We start from the raw sequence: 14114 nt of genomic DNA on the forward strand, positions 1-14114 counted from the left end.
CGCCGTTTTTTTGTGTCATGCATACAAATGTCAGGAACCTTTTTTATGTATAAAGTGCCATTCTGTAATGCCATTTACACCCCCAAAATTTTTAATATTATTGAAGACTTAAATAACTAAAATGTCCCCCTCCCAAAACTCAGTTTCCTGCTGGGGTCTTGATATTTTGGTAGTTAAAGTACACGTGATTGTATGACCATCACTCACCATACTGGTCAGAATTGAACTTTGTGTTGTATTCTTCAATAGTTCTAAATGATCACTGAGGTCCCTACCACCCATATATTGTGTTAGGCTTTCAAATATTTTATGCCTATGTCTAAGAGGACCTTTACTGTTGTTGAACTGCAATGAATCCCAGAAATTAAGTAAGTGACTTCTTATGGATTGTGTGAGCCATTGATTTGTACCAGCTACCAACTTACAAAGATAGATTTTGTGGCTAGGGCACTGATGACGTTACTACATAGCACCATAAAACACCAATCGTATCATATCCTTGGCTATTCCTGTACAGTTTGCAGCAAATCATAATAGTAAGATGATCCAGCTTGTATGTCAGATGCTGTTTGTTGAGAATGTGTGTTCTGTCCACTTTCCTAAGGGACTAGGAGGCTTAGTGGGTACTTTGAAAAATGTAAAGAGGCTTCTTAACAGTCCTCACCTAGTTGTAATGCATTTAGGGGAAGAAACTTTGTAAGAATAATGTGGCGAAGGAGGATTAGGAGTTAATTTGCCATCAATAACAAGGTGATTAGAGACAGAACAAGCAAAGATTTGGGAAGGAAAGGAAGGAAATCGATAAAGTCAATTTCAAAGGAATCTTCTTGGCATTTGCATTAAGAATTTAGGGAAACAATGGAAAAACTGCATCTGTTCTGTTGTGGTTCAATATTCAGGTACTTAAGTGTGAATTGCAGAGTAGTCATGTAGATGTACTCATACATGTCTGGATTGGTGGACGGGGATTTGAACACTGGGCCCCCAGATGTGTGTCATGTCTTTTACCAATGTACCTACTTGCTCTGAAGAGATATGGAGTTACAAAACTTGTTCTGTAAAAATATGGAGTTATGGAACACTTTGAACTTTGTAAAAGAGTTGATACATATCAAGATCTTCCCCTCAGAGAGCCCAAGCTATTGCAACATCTACTTCCTTTCCTGTGCTGCAGTCACTCATCTCTGAATATCCCTCCTTCTCTTACTCTCTTTCTCATGGTGGCAGCCTTCGATGCCAACCCAGCTACTCCCTGGCTTTTGCATTCCTTTCTCAGGACATTCATTCGCGTACTTTGCATCACATTTTGGCTTAAGTAATTTTTGGTCATTTTCTAGGTCTGACTTTCATTTTCCAAGTTTTTTCTATGGAGTGGACTTACCAAGGAAGAACACCTTGAATAGCGTCCACTGTATGTAGTGTTAAAGATCGTCTGTGCGCACTACGTGCATAGGCTCTTGTATACACTTAAGTCAACTCAGTAGCCCATCTGACGTAATGGGGTCCCACTTCAGTGGTGTCCATGGCTCCTTTCCTGCTGGCGATCTAACACTCATCCCCCGATCTCGTGGCTTTGCTACATTGGTCACTACATGATGACCTTTCTGGCAGTGTCCACTTTCTCGTGATGCTGTCACTTCCTTGCTACAGGTGAACCGACTACCATGTTGGCAGCTTCAAAGAGCTTACTGGCAGTTGTATGAGTCTGCTGTTACCTTCCCCCCACTCCGCCCATGTCAGACTGTGTCAACGAGGTTGTGCAAGGCATCTCCAACGCAATCAACCACATCACTGGAACTGCTATTCTTCTTTCAACAGGTCCTGTTCATCACCAGCTGGTGCCATTGTGGATCAGAGAAATTGCAGTAGCTGTTCAGGTTCAGCAGCATTTCAAGACACACCCTTCACAGACCAACCTCATCACTTTTTAAGTGACTTTGTGCTAAGGCTCATTATGTAATTAAATCAGTAAGAAGGAATGTTGGGAGTGCTATGTCTCCTCCCAGGGAATGAATGCCTTTTTATCCTGCGTGTGGGCCGAGCTCCATAGTCTTCTAGGCCACCAAAGATCCAAAACTCTGCCGGATCTCTTTCTTCAAGAGGGTCTCTGTACTGATGCATCAGCTTTTGCTGAACACTTTGCAATGGTTTCGCATCCTCTTCTTACACACCTGTCTTCCACATGCATCAAGTGACAAACTGAAGATGTCCTCCTCTCTTTTGTCCCTTTAGCACTCCGAATTATATCATGACCTATTCATTGTATGAGAACTGCTTCAGGCTCTGGCCTAGTCTCACAATATGGCCCCCGGCTGAGTCCATTCACAGTCAGATGATTCAACATGTGACTGTTGCTTAACAGCTCCATCTCCTCAGGGTCTTCAACCATATTTGGCTCGATTGTCTCTTCCCTTCGAAATGGTGAAACAGTCTCATCATTCCAATCCTTAAGCCCAATAAAGACTAAACATCTGTTGGCAGTTACCAACCCATTAGCCTGAAAAATGCGCTCTGCAACCTGCTTGGAATGATGGTTGTCCACCGTTTATGCTGGGTTCTCGAATATCAGGGCCTTTTGTCCCCCTTTCAATGTGGTTTTCAGGGAGGGATGATCCACAACTGACCATCTGGTGAGGTTGCAAACAGCAGCTAGACAGGCTTTTTCTAAACGCGAGTCTTTCTTGACCTACATAATGCATATGACACCATGTGGCACCATCACATTTTACTTAACTCCCAAAACTAGGACATTCAAGGCTCCCTGCCAATTTTTATCCTGTCAGTTGTTCCAGTTAGAGTTGGTCCTTCAATCAGCTTGCCATAGGTCGAAGAGAATGTCATCCCTCAGGGCTCTGTACTGAGTTTGCTCTCTTCCTCATTGCCATCAGCAGGCTAGTGACCTCTGTCGCGCCATCAGTCACCCTGCACCATATGTTGACTTTTGCATGTGGCACAGCTCCCACTCGGTACCCTCAGCTAAAATCCAGCTCCAAGCTGCCATCTGACAGGTATCTTCTTGGACCCTTTTCCATGATTTCCAATTCTCTCCTGAAAAAACGTGGGTTGTGCATTTCTTGTTGTACTGTGGTCCATCCTGGCCCAGAACTCGGATGCACAACATTTGGACATTGTTACACAGTCCTGATTTTTGGTACTGCTCTTTGACAAGAAGAATACTTTTGGCTGCCACATATTTGTAAACTAAAACTAACTGCATGCAAAAGATCATGTTATCTTCTTCCTTGCCCATACCTCATTGGTCATGGATCACGCCACATTCCTTCATAACTGCTGGGCCCTAGTCCAGTCCTGCTTCAACTATGGTAATCAGGTTTACAGCTCCATGGTGCCCTCAGCTTTGAAATTGTTAGACCCATTCCATCATTGTGGAGTTTGACTTGCCACCGGCATCTTCCAGACTAGCCCCATTGACAGCCTCCTTGCTGGAGTGGGGATCTTCTGTTTTGAGTTCTGACGATACCAATAATTAATTGAAACCCTCAGCTGCCGACAGGTGTTGTTGACATACCTTGATGGGGACAGCTGAAAACGTGTGCCCAGACTATTAGGAACATTACGTATGTAGATTGTGGACAGTTGGGATTGCGGGTCTCACGGAAAGCGTGCAAGGGGTAATTCCGTGCAGTCGCGCTATTCATCTGTGTCCTTGGTGGCTCAGATGGATAGAGCGTCTGCCATGTAAGTAGAGGTTCGAGTCCCGGTCGGGGTACACATTTTCAGCTGTCCCCATCAAGGTACGTTAACAGCAGCTGTCAGCAGCTAAGGGTTTCAATTAATTATCATTTATTCTAGAGAAGCTCCACGGTCATCAATGGTATTTCTTCTTTCGATAACAGTTACTATCTTCAGACATAAAATGAATTAGCAACGAACAAAAATCCTGGTTACTAGCGATGGGACTCTATTTTCAAAGAAGTAATTGAATTCTGTGTTACTGATAATTTAATCAACAGGCACACAGGCTTCCAACTGGGCAAGGCAAGGGTGCCAATACTATCCTCCATCAAAGCAGAAAGCAAGATTCAGAATGAAAGGTGCAACAGGGATGGTGGGCAGAAGACAACTGATACTCTCCCCCCAATAATGCGGCTGCACACACCCCACCACTGAGCACAGCGCGGGGCTGGTGAAGCCCAAACTCTGGACCAGCAGGCATAAATACCATAGGCACGCAGCAGACGCTCATTCCATCAGCACCACGTTACAATGACAGAACAGTTATTCGCCAAAATATTGTGCACCTTCAATGATTGGATCTGGCAGTACATCTGAGAACCTTGTAAGCAGGATAGGATATGTCGGATCTCAGGAAATTGTCGAATGGTGATTGCAAAGCTGAGGAAGAATTGGTACTGTCGGAACTCAAAACAGAAGATCCCCACTCTAGCAAGGAGGCTGTCAATGGGGCTAGTCTGGAAGACGCCGGTGGCAGGTCAAACTCCACAATGATGGAATGGGTCTAACAATTTCAAAGCTGAGGGCACCATGGGGCTGTAAACCTGATTACCATAGTTGAAGTAGGACTGGACTAGGGCCCAGCAGTTATGAAGGAATGTGGCGTGATCCATGACCAATGAGGTATGGGCAAGGAAGAAGATAACATGATCTTTTGCATGCAGTTAGTTTTAGTTTACAAATATGTGGCAGCCAAAAGTATTCTTCTTGTCAAAGAGCAGTACTAAAAATCAGGACTGTGTAACAATGTCCAAATGTTGTGTATCAGAGTTCTGGGCCAGGATGGACCACGGTACAACAAGAAATGCACAACTCACGTTTTTTCAGGAGAGAATTGGAAATCATGGAAAAGGGTCCAAGAAGATACCTGTCAGATGGCAGCTTGGAGCTGGCTTTAGCTGAGGGTACCGAGTGGGAGCTGTGCCACATGCAAAAACCACTTTTGGTTCAGCATGTTTTGGCTATGTGTGTCTTACAGACTGGATAGCTCTCAGTTTGGCTGGAGATCTGTTCACCATCCTTGCTGACACTGACACCAGTGGTACATGAGTTCTAAAATTATGTGAACTGTTTGGCCTTTTCCATAAAGTGCTGAATAGGAATATTGGACTTCAAAGGATTGTAAACTACTATGCATGCGGGGACAGCCTTCATCAGTCCATCCCCCTTTCCTCTCCTCCCCACCATGAGAATGGCATGTTGACTTTTTGTCAGGGCATTCATGACCACAATTCTGAGCACCACACATCCACAGTTGGCATCATTATCAACAATAATCCCTGTTAAGATACAAGGACATGATTTGTGATATCTGAACTCTTACCCAAAAACATCACATAAATATAATGCAAAGTCAGTTCTTAAGAATCTGGGTGGCAGAATATCAACAGGAATGAATCTGACTGGCTATCATTGACAGTTTTCTGTTGTTGTGTTTGTTACAGAAGACTTTTAAACGTGGATTGATACATATCGTTAGCAATAAAAAGTACTTCAGATTTTCTAGAGTCTAAAGGTAGAAACAGCAGCTCTGTATGAGGCCTACGTGTACATTTACTATAGCAAAAAACTGTCATTACTGCTCCCCCCTCTGCAGACATATATCTTAGTGTGTCACAGGTATTCTCCTTGGAGACACTGGATGCTAATGTGGCCATTGACAGGCTGAAACAGAAAGTAGATTGATCTGACTAAGGAACTGTTTGCAATGTTTTCTGGTGTAATGGTTAACAAGAATACATGTACAGGTTACCTTGTGTAGAGCCCCATTTTCTGCAGTGTGTTATGAACAGTATGTTTTCAAACACTGCTTCCATCCCTAGCACTTTTGTCTACTACCCATCGTGATACAGATCACTGCACATTTTAGTTTACAGCAAATACCCATATCTATACTAATAATTAAACTGTAAAACTGTCATGATTAGATTAGATTAATACTTGTTCCATAGATCATGAATACGACACTTTGTAATGAAGTGGAATGTGTCAGGTTAATAAAAGATGTCTGTACAAGATATTACATTACACAAAATATTGCATGACACTAATGTTTAAGATTTTATTTTTTTAGATCTAAAAATTCAGCCAATGAGTGGAAGGAGTTGTCATCTAGAAATTATTTTAATTTATTTTTAAATGTTAGTTGGCTATCTGTCAGGCTTTTGATGCTGTTTGGTAGGTGACCAAAGGCTTGAGTGGCAGCATAATTTACCCCTTTCTGTGCCAAAGTCAGATTTAACCCTGCATAGTGAAGATCATCCTTTCTCCTGGTGTTGTAGCTATGCACACTGCTATTACTTTTGAATTGGGTTGGATTATTAACAACAAATTTCATAAGTGAATATACAGGGCTATTACAAATGATTGAAGCGATTTCATAAATTCACTGTAGCTCCATTCATTGACATATGGTCACGACACACTACAGATACGTAGAAAAACTCATAAAGTTTTGTTCGACTGAAGCCGCACTTCAGGTTTCTGCCGCCAGAGCGCTCGAGAGGGCAGTGAGACAAAATGGCGACAGGAGCCGAGAAAGCGTATGTCGTGCTTGAAATGCACTCACAACAGTCAGTCATAACAGTGCAACGACATTTCAGGACGAAGTTCAACAAAGATCCACCAACTGCTACCTCCATTCGGCGATGGTATGCGCAGTTTAAAGCTTCTGGATGCCTCTGTAAGGGAAAATCAACGGGTCGGCCTGCAGTGAGCGAAGAAACGGTTGAACGCGTGCGGGCAAGTTTCACGTGTAGCCCGCGGAAGTTGACAAGTAAAGCAAGCTGGGAGCTAAACGTACCACAGCCAACGGTTTGGAAAATCTTACGGAAAAGGCTGAAGCACAAGCCTTACCGTTTACAATTGCTACAAGCCCTGACCCGATGACAAAGTCAAACGCTTTGAATTTTCGGCGCAGTTACAACAGCTCATGGAAGAGGATGCGTTCAGTGCGAATCTTGTTTTCAGCAACATTTTTTCTTAATGGTGAAGTGAACAGACACAATGTGCGAATCTGGGCGGAAGAGAATCCTCACGCATTCGTGCAGCAAATTCGCAATTCACCAAAAGTTAACGTGTTTTGTTCAATCTCACGGTTTAAAGTTTACGGCCCCTTTTTCTTCTGCGAAAAAAACGTCACAGGACACGTGTATCTGGACATGCTGGAAAATTGGCTCATGCCACAACTGGAGACCGAAAGCGCCGACTTCATCTTTCAACAGGATGGTGCTCCACCGCACTTCCATCATGATGTTCGCCATTTCTTAAACAGGAGATTGGAAAACCGATGGATCGGTCGTGGTGGAGATCATGATCAGCAGTTCATGTCATGGCCTCCACACCCTCCCAACTTAATCCCATGTGATTTCTTTCTGTGGGGTTATGTGAAAGATTCAGTGTTTAAACCTCCTCTACCAAGAAACGTGCCAGAACTGCGAGCTCGCATCAACGATGCTTTCGAACTCATTGATGGGGACATGCTGCGCCAAGTGTGGGAGGAACTTGATTATCGGCTTGATGTCTGCCGAATCACTAAAGGGGCACATATCGAACATTTGTGAATGCCTAAAAAAACTTTTTGAGTTTTTGTATGTGTGTGCAAAGCATTGTGAAAATATCTCAAATAATAAAGTTATTGTAGAGCTGTGAAATTGCTTCAATCATTTGTAATAACCCTGTACATACTGCGAGGATCCGTAGATCCTTAAATGTCTGTCTGAACTTGCTATTCTCCAAAACTACTAGATGAATTTTCGTGGGGTTTTCACAGGTAATTTGTCATAGCTTAGGCCGACGTGCTTTATTTCATGAAAAACAGAACACAGAGGAAAAAGATACTGTCATTGAGAGTTTTATCTAAAATCGTCTGCTTAGTGCAGTAGTTCAAATGTTTAATCACCATGGTTTAGTACACCAAAGAAGCAATAGTTGGCACTGTTAGTTTTGTAGTATACCAAAGAACCAATACATAGTGACAGAATTAAGCGCCACAATCTTATTTTCACAAATAAAAACTAAAATTGAATTTACTTGGCTAGGATGTACAAATTTACTACTTTCGCTTTGTGTATTAAAAACTTAATGACATTGCTTTGCCTCTTTTGAAAGGTTTTATGTACGTTCTTTGCTATGAACAAGGGATTTATTAAGTTTGTGTTGTGATTTGGGTGGGTACTCATTACATTTAGATTTAGTTTTGTTTACAAATAAAAATGCTGTGATAAAGTCAAGTGTTTCTGAAAACATTAGAACAATTAAGACTGAGGAGTATGCGGCCACAAGAACTCAATGAAGATTGTGAGGTGAGACTTGCTGCAGCATGAGAAAATGAGCCTTTAACTTGCTCTTTCGAAAGTACTTCTGGAAGTGAAGTGTGACATAACTCTGATCTAGAACGTCACACTTATCTTGCTCCTCAGAACCCCTCACTTACAGAGGCATAAAGTTATGTCTCTGGTATGTAACAACAGAGAAGGTGAAATTTTGATGAGAGTGGTGCAGGTGAAAGAGTTCCACAGCTGAACCAGGAAGATCTCATGTATTGACAGGTGTGGACTGTAGAGCATCAAGGAGGGTGTTGTAAGAGATCCCATGAAATTAGTGGAAGGAATCACTCAAGAGTTTCAAAGTGCTACCAGCAGTGCTCACTGTGCATAGGGAGTTAAAAAGAATGGGGTACATTGGTGCAGCAATTCCTCATAATCCATGCATTTCGGCTAATGCTGAGCAATGCTTGAGTTGGTGTAAGGAGCTGGACAGTACATTACTGGAAAGGAGTTACTTGGAGTGTTGAATTATGCTGTACCATGTTGCAATCTGAATGAAGGGTTAGGGTTTGGCAAATGTCTGGAGAACTTTATCTGCCATGATGTGTAGCGCCAACAGTGAAATATGGAAAAGGTGGTGTTACAGTATGGAAGGTGTTTTTCATGATCCCCTTATTGCCCTTAATAAAATGCTAAATATGGAAGGATATGAACACATTTTACAGTATTATGTACTGCATACAGTAGAGGCACAGTGTGGAGACAGTGATTGATTGTACTAGCGGGGCAATGCACCCTGCCATAGAGCATCTGCGAGACAATGGTTTGTGGATGACATCATTCATGAAGTAGACTGGCCTCCTCAGAGTCCTGACCTGAACTCAATGGAACACTTGTGGGATGAATTAGAACATCCCAGTATCCAATGTCGACACCTTCTCTTGTTTCAGCTCTTGAAGAAGAATGTGCTGCCATTTCTTCAGACATTGACACGCCATTGAAAGCGCCCCCAGCATAGTTCAAGCCATGCTGAAGGTGAAGGGTTGACAAACTGCTCTAATAAGTGTCCATACACTTTGATCAGATAGTGTAACTCAAAGGTGGTTAGTTTAAACTCAAATCTCTGAAGTAGTAGTGAGACCGGTGCCATTTGCCAATCAATGGTGTGATACTGTACAGGACTGCAGAATGTTTTGTCTCCACATCTGGACTGCAAGTGCAAAGATAACGGGATAGTGTATATTGTGGTACAGCACATGTGACCCTCCTTTGATGTGATCAGATTTAAACAGTAATAAAATCACCAAAATTCCGGGTGGTTACATATATTACTAGGTTCAGTATCTGAACACTGTGACATATACTGCCTAACAAACCTGAATAGTGTGAAATTCACCTACCCAGCCCTATTACAGCTGGTTATATGGTCCCTTTCAATTATAGAGGTGCTAGTATTGCTTTGTATGTGTCATGAGCTAGTTTTTGTTGTCTGACAGTGTTAACTAATAGTTTTGTACTCTGCATGTGTGGCCATATACTGAAGTTAGTTAGTATCATCAAATCTTGGACATATTATCATGGTTGTACTGTTAATGTGTGTTACTAGCCGTTATAAATATTAATCATGGGAAGTAGTTATTTACATAATTAATGATGATATGCATACAGACTGGATGATGTCACAGTGGAGCTATTCTATTTTGGTAACCTACTTTCAGTGTACACTCTCTCTCTCTCTCTCTCTCTCTCTCTCTCTCTCTCTCTCTCGTAAGTGTGTGTGTGTGTATATATACATTTATGAATTAATGTGTTAAATGTTTGTTTGTACGCCAGGTAAAAATTAATACAGTGAGAGGTGCAGACCCAGCAGGCCTATAAAGGAAAATACAGCAGCCCATCTCAGCAGGAATGTCGGGTGAAGGGGAGCCTAGTGTACAGGGCCACGTAAGTTGTGTTGACCAAGTTTAAGTCATGATACGAGAACCTGAAATATTTCACACCTAACATTTTCTTATGCTTTTTGTATGTTGTATACAGTGTCAGGACTGGGAAAAGAAAATTGAAAGTGAAATCTTCTGAGTTATTAGTTTGTCACTTTCTCTGATGTTGTTATCTCTGTGCCAAGATCTTTTTCCAGTCTTTTGTTATCTGCACGTGGCCAGAAACTCAAATAAATAAATTATCTACACTTATAATATGACCTGTAGGATTTCCATCTCTTTTTCACACTGAAGATTTTACTCAGTGTTTGAATGTTGTACTTTTTAAAATGTGTGTATACAAACTTTTTGCTCTAGATGGAAATCTTAATTACTTCACAGAGTGCCAAATGAACTCAGGAAATATGTATCTTTTTTGTAGATACTATAGAAGTTTAACTTCTGTCTCTCTCTGTCCTGGCGAGTGATTTGTTTTTAAAACGTGTGGATAAAAATCCTAGGTCAATATTGCTAAAATTCCTTCATTGATAACTAGTTTCAACTGACTGGTGAGTTATGATACTGATACACACTGAATGAAGTAATAATTTTTGTTGATCTGAAGATGGCTCACCAATCACCTGAAACTAGTAATCAATAAAGGAATTTTAGTGATCTTGACTTAGGATTTTTTTTTTCCCACACATTTTAACATAACAGATCAACTATCTTCCAATTAACAATGTCAAATAACAATGTGATTTGTTTTTCTTAACAAGAATTAACTTGAATTCTACCAATATTCAACTTTCCAAACTCACAAAAGGCAAATAGCATGATAGTTTGTAACAAGAGATCTGTGACTGAAATTTTAGATGTTAATTATTCTAAATGTTTAATGGCTTTCAGAAGGAACTGTAAGTTTCAATATCCTTTACAAATAGTCAAATGTGTCATACGAGGGTGCCAAGATTTAACAAACAGGCACGAGGTCATGTGGTTGAGATGTAAGATTACTATTGTTTCAAATTAAAAATGTAATAAAATGGGCTAGGCTATTTTTGTTATATTTTTAATGGAATTTTATGACCACTGACATTACTTAAAACCATGTTTCAAAGAATTTTATTGTTTCAAAATTGCAATTTGTGTTAGTGAAAGAATGGCAGGTCAGAAATTGGCAGAGTATTTTATTTACCGTGAGCATTTAAAGGAACAGCATTTTTTTTAAATGGGAATTTAATGTGAAGGTACTTGTTCAGTGACTTATTATTATGATTATTATTTGTGTAAAAGCTTAACAACAGTGCCTTATATAACTTTGCTTAACTTTTGGTAATCAATCAGTATTAGAAAAAAATGGTTCACAGTATTTCTTCAAGGCTTCAATCAGTGATAAGTTTTGTGAAGGTCAGTCAAAATCAGTTGTTGTTCTTCCCAAAAATAGGCAATATCATGCATGTGATTGAGGGCGATTGGCATATGGCCCACTGTGAGATAGCTAGGCGTCCTTAGCCATATTAAAGACTGCATTCATCTCACTTTGCATGAACGTTTAGCTGTGAAAACATCTCTTCATGATGGACTCTGCACAATTTGACCAAAGCTCAAAAATGGGCTGCGTCAATTGGTGTAAGGAAATACTCAAAAATTTGACTGAGGAAAGGCAAAATATGTAGACAACATTTAACAGGAGACAAAACTTCGATAGAATTGGAGAAATAAGCAGCAATCAACTCTTTCAGTGTTCTCAGGTGAAATGAAGCCAACAAAAGTGGTTCATTAACAAAGCACTTCCAAGAAATATCACTTTTCTTATCAAACAATGGAAAATCCAGGATGGAATGATGACAATGTTATCAAAAGGATAGATTGGCTGTTTGGCTGAAACCTTACTTCTTAAGTCTTTTTGTAGACCCTGTCTGCAACTCAAAATCTCTGCTAGATGGTGAGTAGCAATATATTCTTTTCACAATATTGTCACTCTTTAATCAGGTTACATTGGATGTGGCATTACCATTCTTTCAGAATATTGACGAATGGTTGACAGTGAGTGGTATACAGTGATTTGTTTGCCACAAGTCCTCAATGAAATCAGGCAAAACAAATAAAAATTTTGTGTTCTAAAGCAGAATAATGTCAGCTATCCAATAGCATGTCAAACAGTTGATTATTTGATAGAGAAAAACATTGAATAAATGTCTCATTGCCCCTATGCACCTGATGTATTTACTAACAACTTCTTTTTGTTCCCTTATGTCAGACACAAAATTCAAAAACAGCAATTTTTTTACTCTTAAAGAAGCTGTTGAATCCCTCCAAAACAATGTTTTTTTTTAAGTTCCAACATCATAGTGGAAATAATGTTTCCAGAACTTGATGCATTCCAAAGGGAATAAATTTTAAAGATCCAGATTTTGAGAAAAAGTAAAATGAGTACCAAAAATTGCTTTTCTTTCATTGTTTTTGTGGAAATTTGAAAGGTGATTTTCGTATTCAAGTGCTATTCACTGGGTTGAAGTGTTAGGTTTTCTAACATAAGACATTGTCATACTGTTAAAATGCCAATATAGTCCATAGGTCAATGACACTGTCAAATGCCAGGATATAAACTCAGAATGATGAACAGGGGGTTGGGTGTGAAGAACCAATTCTTTGATACTCGTGTTATCAGGAATGCACCGATATCATCATCATACATTATCTAGCAAGAACTTGTACAGAAGATGCAGGTGGCGACTCAATGGTGTGTGATGTTGCCAGGCAGCAGAGTTCACCTCAGAAAAACACAAGGTGGTGTGTTTGGTGGAAGTTGGTGAGAATGCTGGCCGGAAGGTGGCCATGGTAATCGCAACATCAGCAACCTTGAAGCGTGTGGCTGCATTAGGCATTCCTCTGGCAGCAAGATGCAATGTGCTGGAAAGATAGCAGCTCTGACGGAAGGTAAAGTTCAAGAGACACCTAGTTGAGGATTGTGAACCCAGGACCCCTCAGAGATGCCCAGGAGCCTGATGATTACCTGAAAGAGACCTCAGCAGAACACCAGCACAATTAAATCCAGAAGCAACCCATAAGCCAGCAGTTAACAGAGGCAGCAGCTAGTTGGAGATGAGGTTGGGTGATCCACATGTGGCCAACAGGGCTAGTGCATAGTAGTTCTCGGCATAGACAACAGACAAAAACAAATCCCGCTAGGCCCATACGGTGAGTATTTATGGCAAACTTGCCCAGCTTTGTTATGACTGGGGCCATGCCATTGGTCATGTAAGGGGGTGGAATTTCACAGGCAGTATACTGACCTGCCTTGCTAGGGTTGTGAAGTCTGCTAGGAAGGGTGTTTCGCAATGATACAGAAGTTGCATTATTGCTCAGAAATTTGAAAGTTGCAGAGTGGGTGCCATCTGCATTTCCCTCTGATGATCATACTAGAAATGATGATTTTTGATGACAGGCACCTTTTCATTGACCGTGTGTGACCTTAGAGGTAATTTCAAATGATTAGCCCTTATGGAACTCGCTCAGTTTGGCATACCTGGGTTACTGATCTAGGAAGTGGTTTATTCCCACTAACTATATACCACTGTGAGCTTTGTGCATGTTCCAGTGTCTACCATGGGACACAACAGTGGAAATTTGTTTTTCCCCAAGTACTTTTCTCTATTTATAATTCAGTGGAGGTAGAGATATCTATGGAACCTTGTCAAACTAAAGTTAACTGACTTTCAAGCTTTTCTCTGTGCAACTGCTGTGAATCTTCAGCTAAGCCCAGGAAGTATTATTGTAATTGTTCAGGAGGAAAAATCACTCAAGTCTGAGAAAAGTAAGGCTATCAACATGATAGATGTGCTACATACAGTGGTCAGTTTTTTCCTTCTGCGCACACAACACACAGGAATGGTTCATGTTGTCTAAGGTGAGACTTCATCTCCAGCCCACTGGTGTAGCCTCGTCA

At 40.8% G+C, this 14114-nt stretch overlaps 1 protein-coding gene across 4 annotated transcripts in view; it reads left to right on the forward strand.

Annotated features, from left to right (window-relative positions):
• LOC126183670 (thioredoxin-like protein 1) overlaps positions 1–14114 on the forward strand; it is a 63069-nt gene that overhangs the window by 8779 nt on the left and 40176 nt on the right. For 3 of the 4 annotated variants that reach the window (XM_049925826.1, XM_049925824.1, XM_049925825.1), the window contains exon 2: positions 10077–10187. In XM_049925826.1, the coding sequence (XP_049781783.1) occupies positions 10152–10187 (36 nt within the window). In that variant the 5' untranslated portion in view covers positions 10077–10151. Of the gene's footprint in view, positions 1–10076; positions 10188–11978; positions 12111–14114 lie in introns of those variants that run through there. The other variant, XM_049925827.1, reaches the window with a different exon arrangement.

This window comes from Schistocerca cancellata, chromosome 4 (assembly GCF_023864275.1).
Source record: "Schistocerca cancellata isolate TAMUIC-IGC-003103 chromosome 4, iqSchCanc2.1, whole genome shotgun sequence".
In the NCBI taxonomy this organism is placed as follows: Eukaryota; Metazoa; Arthropoda; class Insecta; order Orthoptera; family Acrididae; genus Schistocerca; species Schistocerca cancellata.